Consider the following 27753-nt stretch of genomic DNA (forward strand, 5'->3'; position numbering starts at 1 on the left):
ATGAAGACACATCAGTTTTTCCTTCTGCCATTATTGTTTATCACAGGCTTCCCAGCAGCAGACAGCATAAGTCCAAATGAAACAAAGCCAAAGAAAGCCAAACTCCCCAAAATAAAGGAGAACAATGTACTCTTGCTGAAAAAGAGCAATTTTGACAGAGCATTGAAGGAAACTAAGTACCTGCTGGTGGAGTTCTGTATCAATTTCCGCTGTCTCTTACCCTGAAGGCTCTGCAGAGCATGACTGATGCCAGGGCACTCATGTATGTTTGTTTTACTGTTGCTTTGTCCTCCAGTAGTCCTTGTTTATTTTGTTTATTTCCATGTATCTATTTCTGACTATAACTACAGTAATTTATTCCTTTTTGGGGTGGTTAAATACCGGTCTGCTGTGTAAGATGGATACTGTGAGTGAGATGGGTCCTCACACACAGTGCTGAGTCGGCATTCTCTGCTTCCACTGCCTAATTTTGCGAGTATGTGTTTCACAGAAGTGATGGAGGAAACTCTAGGTATTTAAAAAAAAAAAAAAACAAAGTCAGAGAGGGCTTTTGTCCCTCTTACACTTTCATCAGTGCTTTGTATGAGGTTTTTGCCAGATGGCACCTCTTCTCTGTGAGGATTTGGGCTCCAGGGAATGTCCTTTTACAACATTTTGGTGTCTGTAATTGCATTATATTGGACTTTTCCCTGAAATTAGCACTTGATTAGGTGGAGGCTGGTTTGTGTTTTTTCTATCAGGTTCATGTTCATTCCTTATGGGGAGGAAACTAGTGGGGACTTTTGAGTAACTAACTTTGTTAGAAGGTCTGGCCATTTGAGCCTTACAGAAAGTAAATCACAAAAGCAAAAGCCAAAAGGTATATCCTTGTGATGTTACCCATCTGAAAGTTCAGATATTGCATAATTTCCCACTCCACAAACAGGGAACTGTGTTTCCTAGCAGCTTGCTAGTAGCAGAAACTTCAATCTGCATAAGACAGCAAAAGCTTTGTCTGTGTTGCTTGGGCTTGACCTTGCTTCACTGTGCCATACTCACTGAGCTCAGTCACACATCCACTTAGCCTTAAATTATACAAACACCTTGCAACTAGTGCTCCTTTGGAGGCAGGCATTAGAGACAGGCACAAGGCTGAAAACCCCAATCTATTCCATATTTGGAAAGGATATTTGAAATTAAGGCAATATCTTAACTTTGCAGAAGTGCACGTAATTTGTCCTTTTGCCTCACTACCAAACCTGGTTGATGATGATGACAATGATAGCAGCAGTAGTTAGTAGTGTAGGTCAATCTGAAAAGAAAACACTTCTATTTTTCCAACAACAAAACTTAAATACACTAATAGATTAATGAAACTAAAAATATGATTGATCATACCAAACATTTCATTAATCCTGAAACAATGTTATGAAACATTAAATATTTTTAAAACTTTCAGAACAATCACGTTAGAAATTTCTTTATAACTTAATATTTAAGACTTCTAAATGCTTTTGAAAGTGTTGAAATTTAGTAAGATTTTATTTTTTAATTGTGGAGGGTCTAAAGCTATTTGCCAAATTCAGTCTGCAGTTGTGAACTGTTTTGATCTCTCTGAAGACACATTATGTTGGTGAAAAAATAATTTATCAGAATCACCTTAGTCAAGCTCTATTCTCAGCTTTATAAGAGCTGATTCAAAGCACAGAACCTAAATGTCCCGGTCAGAGAAGAGTTTGCAGCCAAACCTCCTTAGTACTGGCAGAGCTGATCAACAATGAGATATTGCAACACACTTCAGGATTTCAACCTAATACCGAATGGAAAGATGACGTGAAAAGTTTCATGAAGAGCCAATTGATGAAGAAAGAATTGTTCAGAATACAGGAGCCCTGGGACTTGGGCACTCAAAGGATGTGGGAGATCTAAACGAGGATTTCTTCCCCCTACTTCAGAGCAAAGTCTTGGACCTCTCTCTCTGATATCCCACCACCCTCACAACTGGCTTTCTTCAGAAGGGAAGGACAAACACACTCTTCCATTCCATGCTGCGTCTTCCAAAAAAGTCAGAGATTAAACACTGCTCTCCAACCACACATTGCTTCAGTGGTCCTCACTGCCTTCTGGTTTGGATTCAAGGTCACCATGTCTATCTGAAGGGCTCACTGAAAACTCATGGATTGCCTTTCCCCCCCAGACAATAAAGACACCTACAGTCCCTGCAGAGAATTATGGAATCTCTCAGGAGAGTGATGAGCTCCACAGCCCAGATACATTATCTGGAAATCACTGGCGTCAATCTCAATAGCTCCCTTTGGAGACATGCCACTCAATAGCCTCTGGAGCAATGAAAAACTATCCTGCAGCCAGGCACTGCCCTGGGATGTAGGAAACCTGACTCCACAATGCTGAACCAGGAGATAGCCAGGAGAAATGCAGAACGAAGGCAAGACCTGAGAGCTTTCTCTTCTCGATCCATTCTCAATCAGAGAGACACAGTCAGAGAATGGGAAGGAATCCCACACTTCCCAGAAAGTAGGAATGTTCTGATGCTGTACAAACATGAGGAAAAGTCTGAGCTCCAAACTTTGACTCAACACTCTAGGATCTGCCTTAGGCCTATCTATTATGAGAAAACTCTTAATGCTTTCCCTGTTGCGCACCAGTCCCACAATATTTATCAGGAGACGCCCATTTTGATGTCTTCTGCCCAGTGACTCCCAAGTCCTCCTGATGCCCTTCAGTTCCACCCTCACAGTGTTCCAGGTCTGCCTTCTTTCAGGCAAGGTTTACTACAAAAACGTATGCTGGTTTTCCACCAAGCAGTATCAGGCTACCCTCAGGAGCTGAGCAAAGTACACAGGGCAAGTACCCAGCGTGGAAACAAAGTAATGACGCAGAAATCTGGCACTCTCCTGCCCTCATCCCAGCTGCGTTGTGCAACAAGAAAGTAGCTGAAGGGGCAGTATAAAGAGGGTGAGGAAGGACACCAGAACAGAGGTTCCAGCTTGTTTTTGGGAAGGTGCAAAGAACAATGTCTGAAAACAATGCAAGCAGCACACAGCAATGTGCCTACTCTATCGTGGACACAAGCCCTGCTGCCTGCCCAGCTGAGTTACGTGCCCTGCATGGGCTAGGAGCTCCTAATCTCAACGCTCAGTTTAAAGTGCTTTTCTGCTGCGGTCTGTGGCATCTCCCCATCCCTGTTAAACTGATCTAAGTATCACACAAACGCCTATTAGCAGAGGGAATATAGAGCACTTGCCACCAGCAGAAGGTAGATCTTACATCAGCGTTGCTTGCGTGGGAGAGTTTTACTGTTTACACTATATATTAGCTGAATATAAGTCCCTATGTTGACTTTCATTGCAGAATATTGTTGCTTTTAAAAAAAGAACCCAAAACCAAAAATCCCAAGCACTCTAACAAATACCCTCATCACTGGGAGAATAAACTTTGTTACACTTATAAGCACAAACACCAAAAGCAATGCTGCACACCACTGCAAACTAACCAGTTAAAGTCATGTATTAGCTTACTGTAGTTTTCGCAGGGACAGCAACTGTCTGAACACAGTGAAGCATACCTCCTATTTCATTTCTCTTCAAAAACCTTTCATAAACCTTTCCAATTTTCTGTCATCAGAATGGTTTTCACAGGACTTTGCAACTGTCCCATACTTCTCCATGCAAGAATAGTCCTCACATCCCCCAAACGCTACAGTGAATACCATTCATGTTTACGGCTTTCCCAGGCCAGAGAGGCAGAAATAGCCTACATACAATATGCTGCAGCCCAGAGGTAAAATACAGCGCATCAGCCCACATCAGCAACTGACCATACTGTGACTGAGAGGAGACATATTAAATTTACCCAAATACCCACTTCTTTGCAGAAACAGTGTATTAAACTGTTCTTCATTTTCACTGGCAATATAATGGGTTTAAGCACAGCAGACACCATAGGCAGCAATAAAGATGACCATTTATCTGGAAGGCTAATGATGCACTGGAAGATCATGCCTAGGGTGGCTCTGGTATCTCCATTCATGGCAATATTTAAAGCCACATTAGTCAAATAGCTGTCAAGATTGGTTTAGATATGGTTTAACTTGCCTTAGGACACACCAATGACATCTCCAAGTCCCTTACAGCTCTAGTTCTGTAAGCCTTTAACTTGGTTAGTGGCATATTTTGGGAAACACAAAATGGGTGCAGAGCACATGCTAACACCACCTTCTCCCCCATATCAGAAGAATTCAGGAAAAGACCCACACCCCAGTGAATGTTTGACTCCCCACATCTCTGAGAATGCCTGCTCCTGTCCTTTCCAGTGAAAAGTTTTGGATTCCTAGATAAACATGGGGATAACCTAAGGACAAGCACACAAGCAGTGCAGACCTTGCACTGCTGCTTTGTGTGCTAAGTGCACTCTCATTTATGAAAAAGCGATGTTTACCTTTTCTAGCAGAACATTTGTATATCCAGTGAAGTACCGGGTCAGCTGTAGAATTCCTGCAGCCTGACTGACAATCTATGCTGAGATAATGACATTTAATAGGCAAGATAAGGGTCACTCTTGAAGACAAACACCTCAAGGTACAAAAGCTGAAGGTAATGTTACTGAAAAAAACAAGAAATTGCTGTCTATGTACATATATATAGTTCGTAAAAAGGGGGATTTCTAGAAAGTGGGGGGGTATGACGGATCTTAAATCAATGTCCTGGTTATGTACCCTCCCAAGATCTTGCCCAGCCCCTGCGTGCCATTGAGGGGGGCAAAAATGTTGGAGAGACAGCCTTGATGCTGTGCCAGCACTGCTCAGTGGTAGCCAAAACACTGGTGTGTTATCAACACCTTTCTACTACCAATGCAGAGCACAGCACTACGAGGGCTGCTATGGGGAGAATTAACTCCATCTCAGCCAGACCCAATACAATCAATTACATAGATCAGATGGTCAGCTCACTTATAAAGCCAACATCCAAAGCATACTAACTCCTGTCCTAAGAACTGATTTCAGCATACAGGGGGTCTCCTCACCACAGGAGGTGAATGCAAACAGTTCAAAACTACCCAGAATAGGTATTTCTTTCAACTAAGCTTCCTACAGGAACCTAGTGCAGTGTGAAAGATAGTGGAATGTCGGTGCCTCATTCCTGTAGGCTTCACCAGAAATCTGTGTGTCTTTTAGGATTAAATCTTCTGAAGAGTCACTTAAATTGTTTGCAAACTATGCGTATAAAAATGAGAAGGACAGTGGAAACACATGTCCAGACAGGTACACGAGTCACTAGATGATACTCTAGCTGGCTGCTGCACAGACTTACTGATTAGCATGGGTCCCTTATGTAGGTGTTTCTTACACATGCTTATTTTATTGAATGCTTTGAATAAGGATCCAAACTGTAGAATAATCCTCAATGTTTGCATAGCAGAACATCTCTAGTGAACTGCAAACATCAGTTTAAAAGTACAGAGGTCAGCACAGGAGGTCATGGGCTGTACAAGAGAATGGGAGAATTCAATGTCACACAAGAAAAGTTTGCAACTGCAGCAAGATTAACATCCTTCCACTCTGATATGTTAAACATGAATCCATCCTTCATCTCAAGAGTCTTCTACAGAGAAAATTATATATCTGTAGTGAAACTGTAAAAGCAGCCTATGCAGAAGATGAAAAGTGGGACTGCTAAAATGACTTTCTGACCATGCCAGAAACTAACAGCTAGGAAATCAGTATTTAGCATGACAACAGGCATATTCACAAGGTCTGCAGCAATCACTAGACCATCAACGAATGAAATTGGAGGCCTGCACAATGAAATTGGAGGCCACCAGCAATTAGCTAAAGGAGGAACTCATCATGCTTTCATGTATACTCAACTTCAAGACTGCTTTAGGATCATTAAACACATTTATTTATCAGCAAAATTTTTCTCTGCCCACATTTCAATATATTTTAGTTCAGTAAGCTGCATTATGAAAAAAAAGTAGCAGCTTACTGAGGTTACTGATGTGCTTAAGAGAAAGAGTCTCTCAAAGTACAAGATTTCTGGTGCTGTTCCCACTTTTGCCATATCCATTTGGTGTGGCTTCGGGAAAAATATACTCTAACTCTCTAAGATAGAGATGATGAGATGTAATGATACCCACCTTGTTCTTGATCCTTACGCAGTCATGCTGTAAATTCTTCAGAAGGGTAGGACTCGTTTCTCACAAAATGTTTTACATTGCCTAGAACAAGACTGCTAGCGGCTCAAGCTGTAAAAATCAGCATTTTTGACAGTCTGATTTAAAATCTGTATTCCCTTTCAGTTTGTCAGGCATTGCTTTCAATGTACACATGATTTCACGTTAACCTAGTTCGCTGGCTCCCCATGGAAAACAAATCTGACAAAATTTGAGTTGCTGATATATGAGACAGGTAGGATATAAAAATGCATTTAAATCCTCAAATACATAGACTTTATTATAGCTCATAAAATGGAAAATGTGGCAATCCTCCCACAACCAACATTCTTCCTTTGGGGAATGAGGGTGTGCATAAGATTTGCTCTACATGACCTTTAGAGGGAGGCATTCTTACATCAGTTCCTAAAATAAGGGAAGCTTTAGTCGTCAGGGAAGGTGCTGAAAAACGCAGTGTTGTTCTTCAGTGTGGGGCCTTCTCCTCACAAAGACAAAATGCCAATACTGTCTGAGCAAAGTGGCTGCAGAAATGGTGCTACAGTTTCCCCCCACAAGTGATTTAAAAAGGTGACTGTTTGCAGTTCAATTGTTATCAAAAAGAAAAGGAAGAGTAGAAATTCAAGAGGACACCACACAGGTGCTTTTAACTCCTAGCTCTGTGGCCCTTTTTAATTCTTCCCACATCTGTGCCAAAGAGCTTGAGTTGTTCTCAGATGCTGGATAATTTATTTTCAGGATATTCTGTACCCATGATCAAATGGTGGCAATCTGTTAAGATGCTCCTTTGGAGGTTCACATCTGTTTTGAAAAGGACACCTCACAAAACAGCAATGACTCAGGGTGGGAGGGAATTCAGTGTTACTTCCAAAAGACAGGTCAAAAACACTATCTAGGAAAAAAATTTAAAAACCTCAACAAAGCCTTAAATTATCCTTTTTACTTACAACACAACTAAAACTACTGATAACGAAGACATTCTCCCATCGTTAATACAATGCTGCTCCTGAGTTGATGGCCTTTGAAGAGCCTCTCGCTTCTGGCAGCTGTGGCACTGCACACTGGTTTGCACAGGCATATAACCCTGTGTAATCCCACCACCCACGCATGTCTTCCCTAGTGACCTTGTCACCAACTCTGTTACCTCTCATTTGTGTCTGCCCTTGTACCCTGCTGGTGCTCAGCTCTCCTAGAGTCTGGCGCCTGTGATGTTGTGTTAGTCTCAGCAGCTGCTTCCTCACCCCAATGCCTGAAGCGATTGGTGTCAATAAAAATCTAAAACAGAGGAAGTGAAAACAAAACTCAAGAAAAGGCTCCAAATAAAAGGAGTGATGATTTCCTGCCACACTTAAGCGACTTGAAAAATAAAGCACCTGGGAGGCAAACAGAGAATGAGTGGAATGAAAAGGGATTGATAGAAAGCTGAAGAGGAGTCTAATCACTCAGGCAAGCAGGGGAAAGGTGCATGATGGATGTTTCCACATGCTTTCTGGGTAGTCAAGGAAACAGTTTTTATCTGTCTGATGAAGAAGGTTGTTCACTCACTGAACTTTGGTCTCACAGTTACCAGGTTAGCGGTACTCAGATCTCTCCTGGTCTCCGAGTGCAGTGATTACTTTTTATGGGATGGAATCATGCACTTTTCCCAGCTCCAGCCAGGAGCTACTAACTCTACCAGCTCTCATTATCTAAGCATGCTAGTTATATTACTAGTTACCTGCAACTCTGCCTATTCAGGTCATTCAGTGATAAGAGATCATTCTTAAAATATCTGTTTGGAATTGAAATATTTCAGAGAAAAATGGATCCTAAAACCCCCCAGACAATCTACATACGTATCTAATGTCCATAAAGCTTATTATTCCCTGCATATTTGGGAAGCCCCTAAGTGGCTTCAGCTTCTGTGTCTGGACTTCACCAACAATTTCTTCTGCCCCTTCCCAAGAGAGTCCCATTTCACTATGCAATAAGCATTGGATCTTCCAAATTCCCAGCTGTGGTAAAACAGCTGTGCAACCTTAGCTTATTAGGAAAAAGTCATTATATTGAAATTGCCTCTGGTGTAAAACATTGTCTTGGAATTAGCTAGAAGGTGCTAGATCCTTAATTGCTATGTGGCTTCCTGGTCCTTATTCAACAGCACTCTGTCCAGAGCTTTTCCTCTTGGAAAGCCCAATAACTTGGTCGGTCTAACTGTTCCGGGCTAACCCTGCCACATGCAGTCATTGTGTATCAGCACTCTTAAATTGCATAGCAAGTACCCCATGTTTTATTTAAAAGTCCACCTATCTTTTCAATCATTTTAAGCAAAGATATTTCATAAAGGCTCGACACACGGTGTCCCTAGAAGCAGCAGTATTTTTAGAGGGTAGACATGCTATTTCTTATGTTGACAGGTCAGAACTTCTAACAGGTATTGTGGTTTTCTGCAGTTACCTCTAGAGCATATCAAGATACAACTGGAGATACTACTCCATTTTTTTTTGTGCTGGGAGATAACACATTACAAACTTGTTGGGGAAAAGGTTCGTAAGACCATTTTTATGATTTGGAAAAAGGAAATTGAAGTTAGGATAAAATCTCTTTGAAAATCTCTCTGTAAAATCAGAATTAATTTATTTCATGAAACAGTAATTTTACAGGCAATTAGAACACAATTTGCTTTGGACTGATGCCTTAAGGCTCATTTACTTTATTTAGAGAAGCACCTTCTATTCATCACCACGGTATCTGAGTGCCCCCTGAATAGACACTAAGTTTTGTTCTACTAACAAGAACCCCCTTTGGCATATTAGCAGCTGGAGCAGCTGTCCCAGTGCCAGGGTTTCTGTGAGGCTAAGCCAAGATGGGTTTATATGTGACAGAATTTGGAAGAGCCTATTGCGTTAACATTTTGAGAAAATAACATTATTTAATGCTACTCTTCACACTCCTTGCCATAGCAGTTAGGTGGAAGAAAATGATTGATGGCTGGGATTCAGAGCGAGGACCATGATGAATAATGCAAGAAATGCAACTCAGCACTGAGTGAGGTTAGTGGTTTTATCTTTCATTTATTAAAACTCATACAGAAATGTTCATTCACTTTTTGGTTATGTTGGGCAATGTCTTCACCAGGTAGGCTGTAGAGAAGTGCATTTGTAACTTTGTTGAAGAACAAAAAGAAAGTTACTTTGTTAGATTTACGCTCTGGGGCATATGTGTGTGTGCTTGTATAAGTATACATACACACACACACACAAGAACACATATAAATGTATCAAACCAAGATTAACTGGCTGTTTTACATATGTTCTTATTTGAAAAGTATATTGATGAAACTAAAAATTTTCTGTACAAAATCTAAAGAGAAAGGTTTTGCTCTTTATAATAAAAGAAATTTAACAAGATAGGGTATCTCAATTTTAGCAAAAGAAAGTCAAATTCATTTTCTTTTCAACCCAAGTTGCAAAATTGTAAAGCTCTAAGCCTTTACCTCTTATTTGACTTTGAATACAGAGCAGCCAACGTGTGACTAGTTTCTTTCTCTTGTCCTTTTTTCATGTTAATATAACTTACACCTCCAAGGCCCAGGCTAGGACAGCCCTTCTCCTTCCTCCAAACACACAACTGCCATTTGTGCTAGAGAAGGGCTGGCAGACAGCACGGTATGCAGAAATACATCGCCAGTCTCTAGAAGACCATACTCTGCTGCTCTCCTTCCCTCCTCTGTATCTCATCTGGAAAAGTAGTTTCTGCATTACAGAGGTCTGCCTCAGTGAAGTGCTTACAAAAATGATATCTTACCAAAGAGTCCTAATCTGAGTAATATCTAACTCTACCCATGACCTCCCTTTAACTCATACCCAGCATAGTCAGTCAGTCAATCTACTTTTTAATTCCACGTTGTTTCTTTCCAACAGAAGACTACTGCAATCTTACTAGTTGTTCACTGTGACTAGTCCAAGGACATGTAGAGTGGTGAACAATCAGCATCAATACAAAGAAGTAAAAAGTAAAGATAATTTCTCATTTATTTCTGAGTCATAAAAGACCTTATTCAACCCTTCCAGCTACTACTTGACACAACCACCTCCACCAGAAAGCTTCACGCTGCAGCCTATGTAAACCATTTGCTTTTGGTTGACCCTTTCCAGATGTTTCTTTATCTCAGCCATCTCAGAACCTGTCTGAAGAATTTGCTGAGGCTGCATGACAGCTTAAAAAAGAAGCTCCAAGAATTCAGTTTGGCAAAATTGATGTCACACACCAACATGATTTGAGAAAAGAATTTAATATTCGAGAGTTTCCTACTGTGAAATCTTTTGTGGATAGCAGCAGGGGAGATCCCATAGACTGCAAAGGTAAACTGTCTTATGCACTGATAAGATAATGATATGTAATGACAGGATGTACCTATCTATTATGCTGCTAAGAAAAATATAGATGCTCAGAAAAAGAATATGCAAGGTAGCGAACTGGTTTTGCCCATGGTTTTAAATATACAATTATCTCCGTACCAATACAAGAACTTGGATTTTTATTAACATTCCAAGTGTATAACTGAATATGCTTCTCTATGTTTAGTACACACAGCCAAATTAATTGCTGACCTAACTCCACCAAGCACAGAAAATCACCCCAACAAGATGACTTACTCCCATTTACTACAATAAACATAAATAAATTAGTTACATCAAACAAGAATTTGGTCCCGAACCTGCTCCATTTGCACTTCTAGTTCACTGCAATTCCCACGGGCAGTGTGTCTACAGAAGGAGGCTGGACCAATACTCTGTGCATCTAACAATGAATTGTGAAATCACTAGGTTCCTTAATATACAGGTATACTTCCTAAGCCCAGGAACAGAATTTTGCAATTTAGCCATCAGAGGGAGCTCATATGTGGCTCAGAAAAACCATGGAATAGTTTGAAATCTTTTACGGAAAGTTATTAAGCAAAGACAACAATATTGGAACAGGACTGACCTGAGCAGTCCCGGGAAATCCAGGCCTTATTAGAGTTTTTCTTTAACTGAAAGTATATACAAGAAAGGTATTTAATTTTTTTTGCCTAAAATGAACTTTTACAGAGTTGACAAAAACTGCATGACTTAGCCAAGCATCTGTTAGTGTACTCTGAGCAGATACAGTTGAGTCACAAGTTTCATACAACCAACAAAATAAAGGATCCTAAAGTTTGCCTCCTAAGCCTGTATACAACCCAGTGCTCTGATTTCTTTAACTGCTGAGCCCCCTGTGGCGGCTGCTGCTGCAAGCTGATCTTCAGTATTTTTAGTAACTTGCTCCTCCTTGCTATTGAATTTCTTACCAAGTTCCCACCATCTAGACTTGTGCGAACAGCAGCTTCTGCAAAAATACCACTGAAAGCGTGATTTGCCATACTTAAATTTTATTAGAGGTGCTGATACATGAGAGCAAAAGAACCTACCTTCAGTCTCTGATTAAATCTATTGCATTGACAAGAAACCCTTTTTTAAACCAGTAAACCTATTTGACAGGTATGCTTGTGAGAACCAGTGAATACCGAGTATCACAACACGCACACAGTTACCCTTCAGCAGAGAGCTGCTATTTAAGACACACTAGCAAGACGCAAGAAGTCAGGAAACTGGCTTCTGCTCTGTGATTTGTACAAGATAGTATCAACCATTCAAAGCACATGTACCACCAACGATGACTTAAATTACATTTTGTTGACTGGTAAATGCTTATGTACAACAACCAGTAAAATCTCACCTACTGTGTATGACTTTTAAACCATTGAGAACTGGCAACTGAAAATGCACCGTGACCATCCAGTGACTTCTCATACAGAACTTGGTATATACTTCATACCACAAAAGAAACTGCAGACCTCACTTAAATCAAGAAATTAACTCAAGTACTTTATAGAAGAGGGAATTTTTGAATGGTTGTCCTGGCAACAGACATAGCATGAAAGCCAAATCCTAGGCCAAGGCCAACTCCAAGGCCAGAATTTGGCCAGTGGAAAAAAGCTACACAGGCTGTTTAAAGCAACCCAATAGAAAGATTAACCACATGAAAAACATGCTGAGGGGTTATATCACTGACATAAGCTGCAAGACCTCAATTCTACATTTAGACAGCAGAAGTCAAGCATTATGTGGCCACTAGATACTGCTCTGTGCTTTGCTCTGCAGCCTATACACCCCAGAGCAGATGCCTGCCTGCTTCACCTTAAAAAAATAGTATTTTAAGCTGGTTGCAGTGCAGCCTGCTGCAAAATGACTTGATGGCAGTAAAATGGTCTGACTCAATTTTGATCTTGTCATATTGCTAAAATGCACAGTACCAGGACTTGCACCTTTGATAATCTACTTGTACTGTACATCTTGACTCTAGCACTTCACAGCATACAGACTTTTTCATATATAATTTTCATTAACCCTTTGCTGGACTCTTGCTCTGGTCCAACAAGGATGTCATACAGAGATGAAACAGCTACTTTACAGCTAAGATTTTCATCTCCTGAGCCTCAATTTGTGTCTCCAATTCCTCTGAAAACATGGTAGCTAGAAAACATATTTTTTAAAGAGACTCAAGATTCCTAAAACTCCTGAAAGCTTGAAGAGAATTTACCAAATAAACAGACTGACTGTAATCTCAGTTAAAATGTTAGCAGTAATTTGGAACCCAAAACATGGAACAATCCAGAATTAAAGGACAACTTTGACACTTCAGCTTTGTTTCTTATGTCCAAACTCAACAGTGAAGCTGCAGCATCACAGAGGAATTTTAACATGTCTCTGTGTCTATCAGATCCCTTCTGCAGCACCAAAGGAACAATTTTGACACTTAATTTAATTGAACAGACAGTTCAATAAAATCTGCAATTGGTTTGAAGTCATTTTGGATTAAACCTCAGGTCGATAGCTCTTTATAGCTTACTGTGATTTTGCGACATATGAAATGCTGCAGGACAGGTTTTCTACTTGTCTGAATTTCCTCATCTCTATTCTCCATATGTGATTAAGCAGTTATTAGACATAAAGCCATTTGCAGAGGTCCCAGAAAACACAGTACTGATCCACCATTGATCTTCTAGAGTCAGCAATAGTTTAAATGATGACTAGAACCTGAGGTTGAATTTGGATGCCCCAAGCCCATTTGAATTAGCTTTGACCTCAGTCCTAAGGAGCCCAAGTCCATTTGTATTCAGCATTCTTCTGCACCTCCACTGCCTGTATCCTGATTACACAGAAATTTCTGTCATTCATTTTGATGGTCATCTTAACGCTCTTTTCCTTCCACAGGAGTCAGACAGGCCTCAGCCTTTATTACATGGGTGAAAAGAAGAACAGGACCTAGCACTGTTTTAATCAACTCTACTGATCAGGCTGAAGCCATCATAAATGCTGATGATTTGGCAGTGATTGGCTTCAAGGCAATTCACTGGAAAACTCAAAAGGCTGGTTTCTGTTCCAAAAGTTCCAACTTTAGGATATAGTGCTTGCTATCACCACCAAATCCCACACATCCAAAAGACCTAGAACTCGCCTGAAAAGCCCAGGCCCCGTGTTTTCTCTGCATTTTTTAAAGATTTAATTGTTTCTATCTACTTTTTCACACTTATAGATAAGCAACCCAGGCAGAGATAAGAACATCTCACACGACACCACTTTTCCTGAATAGGTACCCAAGCACAGAGACCTACCACTCTGAGAGCAGCTTCTGAAAGCATGATGCTACAGCAGTGTTTGCACAGCCCTGGTCACAGCAGACTTTCCTGTATCCTCAGAGAAAGGGCTTCTGCCAAACCATCCCAAATTTGGTGGCTGGTGGGAAGAGGGCAGAACTATTGACCTACCTATCCTTACTTAACGACATCATTTTCTTTGGAGAGAATTAACCCATTGCTGGTGTGGGCTGTACTGCTATTGGAGTCTTCAAATGCAAAAAGTTGTAATCCCTGCCCAGAGTTGTAACTGATCTAAAAATCTAGGGTTACCTTATCACTGCACTTCTATTCAAACGTGGTGTAGAATCATAGACATAAATAGTTGCAGGCTGTTCTGGTGAAGGAATGTTCCCTTCCTGCTCAAGCCCATAAAAAGGCAGTAAATATTGTCTAATATACTGGAGTGCCTTTTCTTCATGTTTCCATTTGATGATTTAAACAACTTCAGTGAAACTCAGGGGGGGCAGAGCACAGTTCCATGAATATCACGCTAAGTGTGGTTTTTAGCTCCTGCCAGCTAAGAAATCTGCATGGATAGGAAGTCATAAAATATTATACTGTTTATGATCCAACTCATGTAGTCCTTTCTCAAGCAAATTCCTACTAGTTTCCAGAGCAGAATAAGGTTCTTAGGATTTGGGGCTGAATGATAGAGAACAATAGTCGAATAGTGAAAAATAACTTTTAGCTGTCAAGGCATGCAATCAGAAGTCAGTAAAATAGGCATATTTTTTCCTGCTTTTTCAATGTGTCCTTGAAATCTTTAATATCTGAAACATTCAGTCAAGGATTTTCTCTGACTAAAAAGACTTTTATTCTGGTATCTCTCTGCCCAGTTAAAAGCACAGTGTCTGGACTCATCCCTGAACTGATAAGGTCCCAAATGTGCTGGCTACAGTGGATACTCCAGGTTTTATGGATGTGGAAAACTGGATTCATTACCAAAATGCCCCATAGTAACAGAGTTGGTCAACACATATAGCATAATAGGACAAACTGTGAAAATGCTCAGAGTGCCCAGAATTTTGCTTTGCAGCAATCTGCTTGCAGCCATTTATGAAGGAAGGCAGTTTTCCAGTGCCAGGCCAGGTTGAGAAGCCCTTGCTATCACAGTTATGCTGGAGAGTTCCCTGAACCACACTGATAGCAGATATTCCCTGCAGATGTGTTCGCACTTTGTGATTTCACTCGGGGGCTGAAATGACAATAGATGAGCACGAGCTAGGGCATGTCAGAAATTTAATGGGTGGAAGCCAACAAAATAGTGTCCAAGTAAATAAAGAGCTGTATTTGGCCTTCTATTAGTCACAGATTGCTCACAAATGTGAGTGCCAGGATGTGTTGGGAGGTCTCAGCGTATAAATTACCATTCATCTAGCATGAAATAATTGTCTGATTAAATCAAATCTGGAAGCACTGTTGCCTTTCATCATGCTTATTTACTATTAGTTTGAGGGTGGACAGCACAGTGACTATTTGACAGATGTAGGAGTCAAGGTCCCTGCCTTGAAGAGCACTCAGTCAAAGCACCAAACACATCAGTCAGGTCCTCTTGCAAGCAGAGAGCCCTCCTCTCTAATCCATCACATGCTGCCGGCTGCGCAGATGAGCTGCGGCAGGGGAGCAGCTGTTGGCATGATCCTTGGCCATCTGCAGAAGTCTTTGCAGAGCGTGGAAATGCCAGGGGAGTGCAGGGCAGATGAGATTAGCGCAGGAAGGACATAGAGGACCATGTACCATCCATACTGACCCAGGCCAGCTGACACTAGCTGGAAAGGTGAATGCGCTAGCGGTGTCACAGCACTCCTAGGATCTCCCCTGTTGTGAAGATCTCCCCTTGGAGGTAATCATGGCAAACTATACCCAGTCTGCAGTTACACTCTCCTCTCTACCTCACAAGACTTTAGGGGCCTGCCTCACCTGTAGCTCTCACTCCTACACATCCTAGCAGGATACAGGACACAGTCTTAATAAATATTCTTTCTGGGACTAGGAACTTCACAATGACAGTATGCAACAGCAAGGGATGTGCCAGAGATGCCTTTCAGGATGACAGCCAGCAAGGACATCCATGCTAACTACGGCATCCAAAAGAACACTCTTGTTGTACTTAAGAAGGTAGGAGTACAAAAGCCTAGCAGGCAAGGTGCAGTGAGCTGCACTAGCAGCTTTGGGCTATGGAAAGGCAGTTTGGGGTTTTTTCAGGTTAAGTAATTTCCTAGTTGAAATTCAAACAGCTTAACACAAAAAATATCACATTTACAGACAAGAGAGACAAGTAGGAGGCAAACAGCAACCTTTGGACAACTGATATTTTCAATCTGATTGCCTACATTCAGGGTCCTAATTTATACTTCAGGATCTGGATAAAACAGCTTTATTTTCCAACCCATGTTCTAATCAACATGTGCTGTCAGGTTCAGTGAGTTTTGCAGATGTTCACCTCTCTCCCTGTGCATTGCTTTTGGCCAGGAATCTTCTTTTCTTCCAATCCACAACAGAAGAAGTGGCCAACAACAAGAACAAAACTACACAGAAGTAGCACTAACATTTAGGCTATGAAGTAGTCAGACCAAGGACGTCCTGAGTAAGCGTGTCACAGATAGTGTGTGTAGGTATAGAAAAGATCTTTCAGTATGCTAAGATTACTGAGCAAGTTAAAACTGTCAGTTGTACCTTGAATTTTAGCTATAATCTTGTTCTGTAATCTAGCTGTGACATTTATTTTACAAGTTACTGAATTTCAGCTACTGAGGATCGTAAAACAGCAAAGCTGAGAACAACATTTTAGAGTAAAGACAGTCTCTTTGCTCCTACAGTTGACAAGGCCAACAACCTCACAAACTTCACTAGTTGTGCAAGGGAAAACCTGTGCATAATGGAGTGCTTGAAGATGGCAGACAGAACAAACTAGATCTAATGAGGCTAATCAAAACCTTTACCTTGGATTTGATCACTGAATATAATCTTGAGGTATGCCTATTTCACTGTATTAGCAAATGCCACAGGAGAAAGACAGGAACCCATGCAGAAAGAGACCTAGGGAGCTATTCTGCTTTGTTTCCTTGTTGCCTAGGCCTGCCCTAAACACATCTAGAAACACCAGCAGAACCCAACAGGCAGCTCTCGGTCTAATCCAGGCCAAAGGAGGCTTCCCTCTGGCAAGATGTTTCTTGGGAGACAGGGAACAGCTGGCCAAACAGTGAACCTGCCTGAACACGCAAACACCGCTCTCCTGTGGAGCCAACACAAAGGCCTGGGCTGCTTCTGCAGCAGCTAGGTGGGGTGGGAGGTTGGAAGTCAGTCCCTAATCCTGGCTCCAACCCCTCTACTCCCGTGCAGCAACTGGGTCCTCTGGGCCAAGACAAGGAAGAAAGAAACCAGCAATAATTGTTGCTAGCGCAGGTAGGAAGGGAAAGACGTGGAAATACCTGCTTGCCTGGGGGACACCTCATTGCTGCTGATCATGAGGTGGCATGAGAAAAAGGATAGCTCTGTGCAGGGAAGATGTAAGCTGCTGATACCACCCCGAAGTGAAGGAAGTACCCCAACCAGGTCTAGCTCCTGCAGCTGCTGCAGTTGGGCGTCCCTGGGTAACACCACCTTCTACTTTCAGCACATCTGTAGCATTAATTCTTCAGTGTGTGTAATACAGGAGGTCAGACAAGAGGATCGCAATAGTCCCTTCTGACTAAAAACCTATGAATAAAGATGAGGTTTTTCCTGGAACAGAGAAAACACTCAGCTGCTGCTGATTCTTCTTACTTTATCTTCTTTAAAACAATGAAAAAAATCCAACAGTTATGGAAATGATTGGGAACTGAGTCTTAAAAAGTAAAATTTGCAATAGCAGAACTGAATGATACTGATACGCTGAGCGTTTGATTCACTGTTCTGCTTACAAAGAGTGGAACAGATGTTGAATCTTTTGTTTCCCCGACATCTGTGAAGATTTTTGATGTCCCTGTTGAAAATCACATCCTGCTGTTCACCCCAGCGAACTCGGAGACATTCAATGTGATTTATGAAAACTACAAGTCTGCTGCTGCGGAATTTAGAGGAAAGGTTTGTGCTTTGCAAATACGAATGCCAGAAGATCGACAGAAAAAACACTCACCAATGTTACTGGTAAAAGTACACTGTTGTCAGTCCATCTTCTAAGTCTACCAAACAATTTAAAAACAGTTTCAGTAACTGTTCTTTGAATTTGTTAAGGACACAAGCTGAAAAATAAAACTTCACTTGAAATTGAGTCCTTAAAACAAAAAGATCACACAAACTAACACTAATTCCAGCTGCTCCAGATAAAACTGTTTCTGATTTTACATGCAACTTTCCAGGAGCAACTTCCAACCAAAAATAGTTTTAGCAAGGTTCTAGCAATTTCTGCCACCAGCAGGAAATGCCATGAGGATCTCAGAGTATTGCCTGAACCAAGAGCTGGAACCAGCTACAAAACCCGAGAAATATTGCAAGGCATCTGCATAGCCTTACTCGCAGCACATGTGTTTGCATGTATATAAACAGGTATAGGCAGCCATATACAAAAGTATTTCAGTTTGCCATTGTCAGTCACTATGGTGCTACTCCTGCTCTAAGTACATGAGACACTGAAGAATGGAAAGTCATCATGTAATAACATATCACACATTAGTATTGGTAAAGACATACGGATTATAGGTGTTTCAGCTATTTTGTCCTGTTAAGATTTATTAGGAAGAACAATAAGAGCTTTGAGGGGTAATTTAGAGGTGTTACTGAAACAGGTGATAGCAAACCACTGTGACAGGACAGAGGGAAAAGTTCTATTCCTTTTAGCTGCTTTAGCACTTCTTATTAACTAGGATCAAGGTACGATAAAGTCCACAGAGCTGCTGGTTGTTGGACTGAGACCAAAAAAAGGTTCTACGCAATCCCTTGCATTTAAGGTTAGATCCTAACCCACTGCCAAGCTCCATGGTCTGTTTCTCTAAAATGGCTAAACCAAAGCTGGAAGACTCAACCACATGCATGACTCTCTATTCCCAGATAACATTTGTCTTGGTTGATACTAATGAAACAAGGAATAGATGAGGTTTTGAGTATTTTCGCATCAGGGAGGTTGATGTTCCTGCTACAAGAATCCTAAATCTGACAAGCGATGCAAAGTACAAAATGCCTGCAGATAAGGTGACTGTGGAGAATCTAAAAGAATTTTGCCAGAGCTACCTAAAAGGAAAAGCAAAGGTATGTCCATTACTAATGAGATGCCCCTCTACTACACCAGCTAAAACACTAACAAATTTGCAAAACATCCTTTTTTAATTATAACAGTGTGCTCTTCCAATCATCAGTTTATTAATTTACTCTTGCTCTAATGCATTCATGTACAGTTGTTGACAGAGCATTCCTCTGTATTTAACAACTGAGGTGGACTACAAAGTTTTCCAGTCCTCCTATGCAGAAACTGGATAAATCATTTATGGCCCAATATTTCAGTTACTTCAGCTGATGTATTTTAATGGTTTAAAAACTCCCTATGCTTCAATCTTTCCAATACTATAATGGAGATGTTTCACTCCCTTAGTTGGGAGAGATGCAAACAATGATTGCAATGGATTTTGAGGTTACAGAAAAGTCCAGTAAATAGAAAACTGACAGCTTCAGAGTGGAGTAAGATTTGGTATTTGTTGTTTAGCAGAGTGAATTTTCACAGGGGAGATCACTCCCAATGGTAAATACAGTATTTGTTGTCATAATGAGGCATCATCCTCCACACTCACGTGAAAAATACATTAAAGTGTTTTGCTTATTCAGTGCTCTTCAGGGTGACTTACTTGTTTCCATCACGAGGAGAAAAGATGAAGTAGTCAGTCTGACAGCAGGCAGAATTTATAGAGATCCAAGTAGTAGATCCTGATTCCAATGTTGGAGGGGGGCAGAAGGACAGAAGAGGTGGAGATGTTGCCTCTTCTCCACCAAGATCTGCTTGAGTGGCACACTCCCACCAGGGAACAGCTTCCATGGGGAATGTGTGCTTTTCTACGACTACGCTGTGGTGTAAAAGAAAAGAAATTACCAGCTAATATACTGTAAATTGTAGGAGTCACCTGGGGACTGTGACTGGTGGTGAAGGCAGAGATTTAAGCAGCAATGCATACTTTCTTTTGTGTTTTATATCACTTCTGAGAGCCCAACATAGTTAAGTTTTTCAGTAGTCTACCTTCTGAACATTGGTCAACAAGAATTCAGGATAATGAATGCAAATGTGTTCCAAAGGGTCATTTTCAGACAATCTACTATGGAGTCTGTATTCAAGAGAGGAACAAGTAATTCCGACTACCAATGATGCAAGACCCCAGCTCCCCGCTGAAGGGAGAGAAGGTGGTAGCACAGGAAGGCTGGCTAGGCTATAGATATAAAAAATAACACACAGTAATAGTGCACATTAGGTAGAGAAATGTCCCATCGGTCTCACATTAACTTGAGCTGGAGTACAGTTTCTCAATGCTCTCTGCATTTTCACAGCAGTGTTTCTGTTTCTGCTTAGCTACATGTCTCTAGTGAAGAAATTCCAGAGGACTGGGACAAGATGCCTGTTAAAGTGCTTGTTGGGAAGAATTTCAACAGGATTGTCTTCAATAAGATCATGACTGTGCTTGTTATGTTTTGTAAGTGTTATTGTTGTATTCAGATTTTAAATTGCTTTAACATGATCAATTGGAAGTGAAAAACAAAAGCTCATGCTTACATACCAAACTAATCTTTGCGCTTTACAGAAGCCAAGCTTAATGAACTTTTGTTGTCTGATGAAAGCATTGAATAAAAATGTGTCATATCTATGGAAACACTGTGATACCTTTGCCGACTTAGGGTTGCACTGAATAACACTGATCCCTTAAGTAAATATTTGTCAAGGTTGTATCAAACAAATCTCAGTGTTGAAATGACACTAGAACGTCATGTTGTACAATGGAACATTAGAGACTGCTGTACAGTATGAGTCAGGCTGTCTTCCAAGGACAGAGGGAGAGTTAAGTGAGGTTGTCTGGTTATAATGCTCTAGGATTAAATCCCAGAGAGGAGTTGTGGTTTAGCAAATTGTAACTCCTTTTTTTCTCCTTTGTCTGCAAGGGAAGTGGTTTTCCTGCTTGACTCTTCCCAGCATGAAACCACAGACCTATCCCTGTACCAGCTAGCAGGCATTAGTTTGTGCCGTAGTTACTTCAGTAGAGCAAACATGCAGCATTAACATAAATATAGACAACTAGCTGTACTGCCCTGAATTCCAGAAATTCTTAAAGGTAGTACAGTCCTGCAATCCTCCTTGTTGGATGCAGCCATTTCATTCTCACAAGTCATTTTTACATTTCAGTACCATGATCAAACTGATCTAAGCAGGAATTGAACCAAGTCCTCTTGAAATGGAAGGCTGGTAAATGGGATGTAGTGTATTCAGGAAAGTGCTCCAGAAATTTCAGTTCCATCTAAACTGAATATGAGTATTGCTCTCATGACTGAAGGATTACAACTGTGTTGTATGCTATTTAAGGGGATACCGGGTTCTCAGCAGTTTGCCTTTTTGCTAACCTGCATGAGCACAGCACTCAGAGTTAAAACACCACCATACCTCAAACTCCTCCTTTTAGTGTAAACATAGCATAGTCTATGAAAACAGTTAATTTTAGTATGCAGAAAGCATTTTGTGCTTCTGGCAAGTATTTCACCATGAGAATGATGCAAGACTTACTTGGGTTGCATTGGTTATCTGGCATGCCTCTCCAGCAAAGTCATAAAAGGCTAAACAGAGCTAAAGCAGCACTGCTATCACAAATGCATTAGTGAATAGCTACTTATTGCTACATGAAACCTCATTAAATTCAAGTAGAGACTGACCACAACTGAAATCCAAAACCCTGTTAACTTTAAGGGCTAAATGGGTCCCAGTGACTGCACCAGCACATGTTCTTCTGCCAGACTGTATCCTTCTCCTTTTATTTTTAAATTTGCAGAAGGCCCTTGGTCCTATGACTGCAGAAAACTCCTGCCAACCTGGGATAAGCTAGGAGACCAATATGAAAATCACAAAGACATAATCATTGCAAAGACAGATGTCAGAGCAAACAACATCCTGTCCATTGGATTAGAACACTATCCGTTCTTCAGACTCTTTCCTGCTGGACCAGATTACCAGGTGAGAAGCTGTTGGGGAAGAATGTGAAGACACAGCTGCACACCGAGGGGGCATATGTGTGTGTGTGTGCATGCACGTGCATGTCACAATGAGAAAGGAGTCCTTTAAGCAAGAAAGCTTTGGTCCTTATCCACTCAACACTGGATTCATTGCTGTTAAGAACCCGAATTAGAGGAGAAACCCTTCTAGCATCTTCTCCTACGTGTGAGGCTGTGGCAAGAGCCAATGTATCATTTACCGACTTGGACCTACAACTCATTACAGCCTTAAATTCTGCTGTTTAACAGCCTCCAATCTGCCTGTTGGGTTCTAGCAACGGTCTCAACTCAGAGTCAACTCACAGATACCTCCTAATCACTGCAGTGCCTTTTTAGTTCAAAGCAGGACAAGAGACGTACTGTCACAGAACTACCCTGTGCCAGTTGTTTCTGGAGCAGGTATGACTACAGCCTCTAAAATGCTGGTATTACTCTTTTTACATCCTCTACATTTTCACAAAACCCAAATACCAAAATTTCACTGTATACACTTATGCCAGTAATTTTACTTAACTCCAGTACCACAGCCTCAATTGGGAATAAATACTTGTTGTCAAGACCAATGATCTTTACAATATGCTACCCAATGCATCAGCTGTGTTACACAATCATCAGAAAATGCTGCTGAAAGGAGGCAAAGAAAAATATTAAATAGTTACATTCCTCCATCTACACAGATAATCTAATTAAAAAGAAAGTATCGCTGCAGAAAAAAAATTAAATTCCAAAATACTGTTATAATTAAGACATTACTAAGCTTTTCATTTTTCTTCTTAGACCTAAACTTAAATTAAATTCTAAGACATTTGCCCATGTCCTCATTTAATCTTTGAGGGAGAGATTTTCCTCCTGGATGTGCATGCACAGCTTCTAATGAATTGAACTGCAGTCTTGCACACTCGCACCGTGTTTAGTCTTTATGCAGAAAAGCAGAAACCTATTAAATGCTCATAATAAATGTCAGTTTGTCAAAAAAATATCAGTAACAACTTTCATTAACTATTAAGGGATTGTTTCATACTTTAAAATACCCCCAAATTAAAGAGTATTTGAAATCTCAACTTCTTCCTTGTGCACCATGTTTTTATACTAGTTCCCTCAACTTCAGAGATTTTAACTTGTACTTGACTACCAGTGCAGGTGTCCTGCAGATGTCTGCAGTCTTGCAGACCCAAGTGTTCTGGTCTTCTTTCTTATGGCACTGTATGAACAGCTGGCCACAGACATCTTCACTCACTACAGACAATCATAAATGATCTGAGACACACTCAAGGTGTTAACACACAGTCAGTGCAACAGCTCTCTCTCGGTCATTTCCTACCCAACCAGCAGTTATACTGGTTATTCTCCCACATATACTTGTCTTTTTCTAGAAGTTAAAGTCAGAGCACAGGATACAAATGTAGTATCCCAAGGTGCCAAGGCTCAGAGTATCTACTGTGTTTTTCACTGTGTAGGCACTGCCCCAAAATTATGATCCCTACTCCCTTATTCTGGCCATGAAAAGACTGACAGAAGGGGCTTGGAGCCAAAGAGAAACTGGTATGTTCAGAGTGAAGAAAAAGAGGAACAGGAAATATATATGGTCCAACAACAACACCTGATGCAACCTTGATTTCACACAGACATCTTTTCTAGCCTTCAGTATTTTGCTACTGTTAAGAAACATGGGCTTTCCAATTACCTCTACCGATCCTTCACATTAAGGACTAAGGATGAATTGAATGCTAGGGCAGAAGCAGTAGGAACTCTAAAGATGAAATAATTATCACAAGATTCTAGAAAGTACATCAAAATGCATGTAAAGAAGTCTGAACCTGCTCCTGATAAACCAAGCAAAATGTGGCTAACATAACACGACCCAAAGCTGTTTTCTAGAACTGGGTTATCATGTTCTCTGGCCACCACAAACACCCTTACACCTCCTTAAATGGAAAGCCATGTGCAGAATGCATTACTATGAGGTCCCTTCCAAGCACTCTCACCTGATGAGATCATATTAGATACCACCCTCTTCCAAACAGAAGTATCTGTTAGGTCTCCAGGGTATGAACTGTCCTCTTAGCAGTGGACTGTCACTCTTCAATGAACCTGTTTAAGAACAGGTTCAGCTTTTCCTGAAGTTAATGACAAGTCACCCTCTTACTTTCAGTGGATGCAAAATTAGATGCATGACAACGTTTTTAAATCAGGAGCCACTTCAGGTTAACTGGAGTTAAGTGGAGTTGGATGAGCTAAGAGACCTAGATCTACAGCTGGGCATTTAAGCATGTGCCCAGTTTTCCAAATCACCTAGTGTTTCTATGCTGGGGAACAGTTATAGCCAGAGCTGAAGGAACAAGACAGTGAATCGAATTACGTGGAGGAGGGAGTGACCAGGCATCATGTGAGCTCCACCAGCAAAGCTGATGAACAACTCATCCACTGCATCATCCACTCCAAATTTAAGAGAAAAACATGCAGTCTTTCAGATGGATTTAAGATGATTCTATTTGTTTCTATGGATTAAGTGAGAAAAATAACATTTACATACTCTTATGCACTGATTAATGAGAAGTGTTGACACATATCCCCAGTAACCAGTGCAGGGATCAGCTGTTTCTCTGGCTTTACAGGTCTTTAAGCTCTGAGAAATTGCTGTTCCAGCCATCAGCAGAGTCGATAAAAATAAAAACTCATCTGAGAATATTAATTGCCTCTGAAGGAATAATCTCTCTCAAGAAACTTAAGCTTGCAAACATAAAAAAAATAACTTCAAGGCTGCCACACTTACCTTACTGAACGGAAATAGCAAACCTGCGTATACTTTTAGTGAATTCATCAGAGAATGGAGGTGTCTTGTTTACAGTGGTTTGAACTCATATCAGGCATAATAGTAACTAGTGTAAAGTAACACAGCATTACTGGTCTCAGTGGGAGTAATTGAGCTTAACCCAAGTGAGACTAGGCATCTGCCTGTTTCTAAATATACTCAGGTAACGGCAGACAATTCCCAGTGTCATGCACATGAGCTTCTACAAATTTTTGTTAAAAGATTCGTGCAAGATCCTTTTATACTTCCAGAGAGCAAAGATACTGGGGGGGGGGGAGGAGATTCTTTAAAATACAGTATGGTGCCTAGACCTACTCAGAGAATTTTAAAGCTCTAAACTGAAAGTGCTTCTTCCATTAAACTTCCTTGGAAGAAAATCCTAGTAAATCCCTAACTTAAGGTGAAGTATAAGAAAATTAATGTCACTGCTCATCTTCCTCCTGTTCTTTCAAGCTGTGCAACAGCTGGTACTTCTGGATTGTGCATTTCAAAACTTTTTCAGAATTTGAATTTCCATTAAAATCTTTAGACAGCTTTGAATATCATGGCTGGACACTTAAAAGACTGCTTTTCAAAGTATCTTGCAAGTGTTTATTGTTAAACACAGAAAAGACACTGATGTCAGTAGTTGGCAGAATCCCAGACTGGTATTATACAATAATGGTTATGTTTTTTATACAAAACCTTTTCTTTTGAGGGATATACATCTATTTCTTCTTTACACTTGGGTTTCAGATGGTGTTGGAACCTGCTGTGCCTCTGCACTCGCTTTCTAAACCGAGCATAAAAGTCTAGAGTTTGGTCAGTTTAAAGAACTCAAATCCTCCAGCTGATTATGCTGTTATTTCCTGCATTTTGTGTACAGAGTTAAATACTTAACTTTAAAACTCTTTTCAGGAGGTGACCTATGCTGGGGAGCATACCTTGGAGGCATTTTCTGAATTCTTAGAAGAACAAAGCAAGACAAAAGCAGAACCAGGAGAGAAGGCAGGCATTTGATCCAGACACTGACTGACCTGCTGTGTAATCTAAGGCATGTTCACACCTTGTATAGGCATACCTGAACAGGCTATAGCATAGCCACACGTATTGGCTTCAGCCACTGCTCATGTTAATGCTTGCGTGGTTCTTACCAGCTTTTAGCTAGTCTCAAGCTGACTAGCTTGGCATGATCATGCTAGCTGCAGTCATATACCACTGCCTGGCAAGCATGCACCCACCCACATCCTTGTTTCCATCACACAAACACCTCTTCTTCCACTACTCATGTCATCAGAGAGTCACTACATTAACACTCTGGTATTACACACTGCATGGCAGAAAGGAACCTGACCTCGACGTGTGTAAGCAAAACTTTGTCAGGATTTTAGCTGAAAAAAGAAGCCCCAGCCAAGTTAGTTTCAGCTATAGCTGGAGTGGTTGAAATATCCGTTGCCCATCTCACCCTGCTACATTCAGTGCGGCTTCTCTTCATCATAAAAAAAGGGCACAACTCAAAGCAGACGTTGTCCCCTCTCTTGGCAATCTGGTTATGATTATTGTCTAATTCCTCAACCCTTTCTCCTCCACTGTAAATCAGACCAGATAAGCATTAGCTGTCCCAGATCAGCCTGTGATTTAATTCCAGACACCTTACTGCAAAAAGACATATTGTAAGTAAACAACGTGATCAAGCTACACGCAGACAGCTCCAAGCAACAGAAAAAAACTGACACATACATGGAGACACTGTCCACCCAGCATAAGAATCAAGGGCCCACTCTGCCTGGAAGTGAATTAGATCTACAGGGTAGCAATAGTTATCATTAACACTCTTTTCAACTAGTAGGGAAACTAACTGTCTGTGGGTAGAGAAACAGTTTTGAGTATTTGGATTTATTTCCACCAGAGGCTTTGATTTGCTCCTAAATTCACTGCTCAAATAGGTGGTTACAGATGGAGAGAGATGACTAAACTAATATTGGGACACAGAAGTCTGCAGTGAAGGATCAGATATCCAGCTCTGTCCTGTCATTGCACAATTCTGTTTTCCAATACACAAAGCCTATGGTTGGTGTCTGCCTCTGTTGCCTGTTCTTTAGTGATGTGTTTGAACCAGATCTGTTGAGTCCTACACACAGTCTTTTACATAAAATGTTACAGCTGTGTATACTCTGTCATCTCTTGTTCATGCTTTATTTCACATTAAAGAATAAGTAAAAAAGTCGATTTAGGAAACACCATTCAAAAACATGCTCTGTGTAGCAAAAGGGGTAAGTAATTGGCTTTTGCTCATCTGTTCACATTCTCTGTCCTTACCTGACAAAGCATTTTTTTCCCCATTCTTTTTACCAAATTTTCCCAGAAGACAGTAGCATTAAACCATTTGCAGTACAGTGGCTGAAGTCCCCTGTTGGAGTAACTCTTCATCCTCAGCTCAGGGCATTCACAAACATACAAACAAGATAAATTAAAAGGTAGTTTCGTTTGAGATTGCCTAGGAAAGACTGTCTTATGCCTGTCAGCTTACCAAACACCGTTTTCTAAGTTCTTATTAAGCCTTCACACAAAGCCTCATCTAAGCTTTGCCATAAACCAGTGTAAAGGTTTGAAAACAAAAAACATTTTAGCAACAGCTGCACTACTTCTGACCTCATTAACAAGCCCTCAAATTCCTTGGTTGAAAAGATGAAAATCTGCATTTCATATCATCTCAAAAATTTTTTTGGAAGTAAAGAATTACTAGAGTAATTGTCTTTGTGAACACCAGTAATAAGCAGCTTTGCTCTTGCATTTCCTTTTCTAAAAGGATCCTTCAGGAGGAATCAAAGAGGATCTCAGCCAAAAAAAGACTGTAATAACAGAAAAAGAACAACTTTAA

General features: G+C 40.7%; 1 protein-coding gene across 1 annotated transcript; it reads left to right on the forward strand.

Annotated features, from left to right (window-relative positions):
* Window positions 1–27753, forward strand: PDILT (protein disulfide isomerase like, testis expressed). Its single transcript, XM_041120319.1, is given in 11 exon segments — window positions 1–196; window positions 10305–10511; window positions 13446–13619; window positions 15891–15988; window positions 16733–16845; window positions 17812–17935; window positions 18899–19096; window positions 20400–20520; window positions 21862–22043; window positions 25791–25880; window positions 27682–27753. Coding segments are annotated over 11 exon segments (1575 nt in total).

Source organism: Aquila chrysaetos, chromosome 25 (assembly GCF_900496995.4).
Source record: "Aquila chrysaetos chrysaetos chromosome 25, bAquChr1.4, whole genome shotgun sequence".
Classification (NCBI taxonomy): domain Eukaryota; kingdom Metazoa; phylum Chordata; class Aves; order Accipitriformes; family Accipitridae; genus Aquila; species Aquila chrysaetos.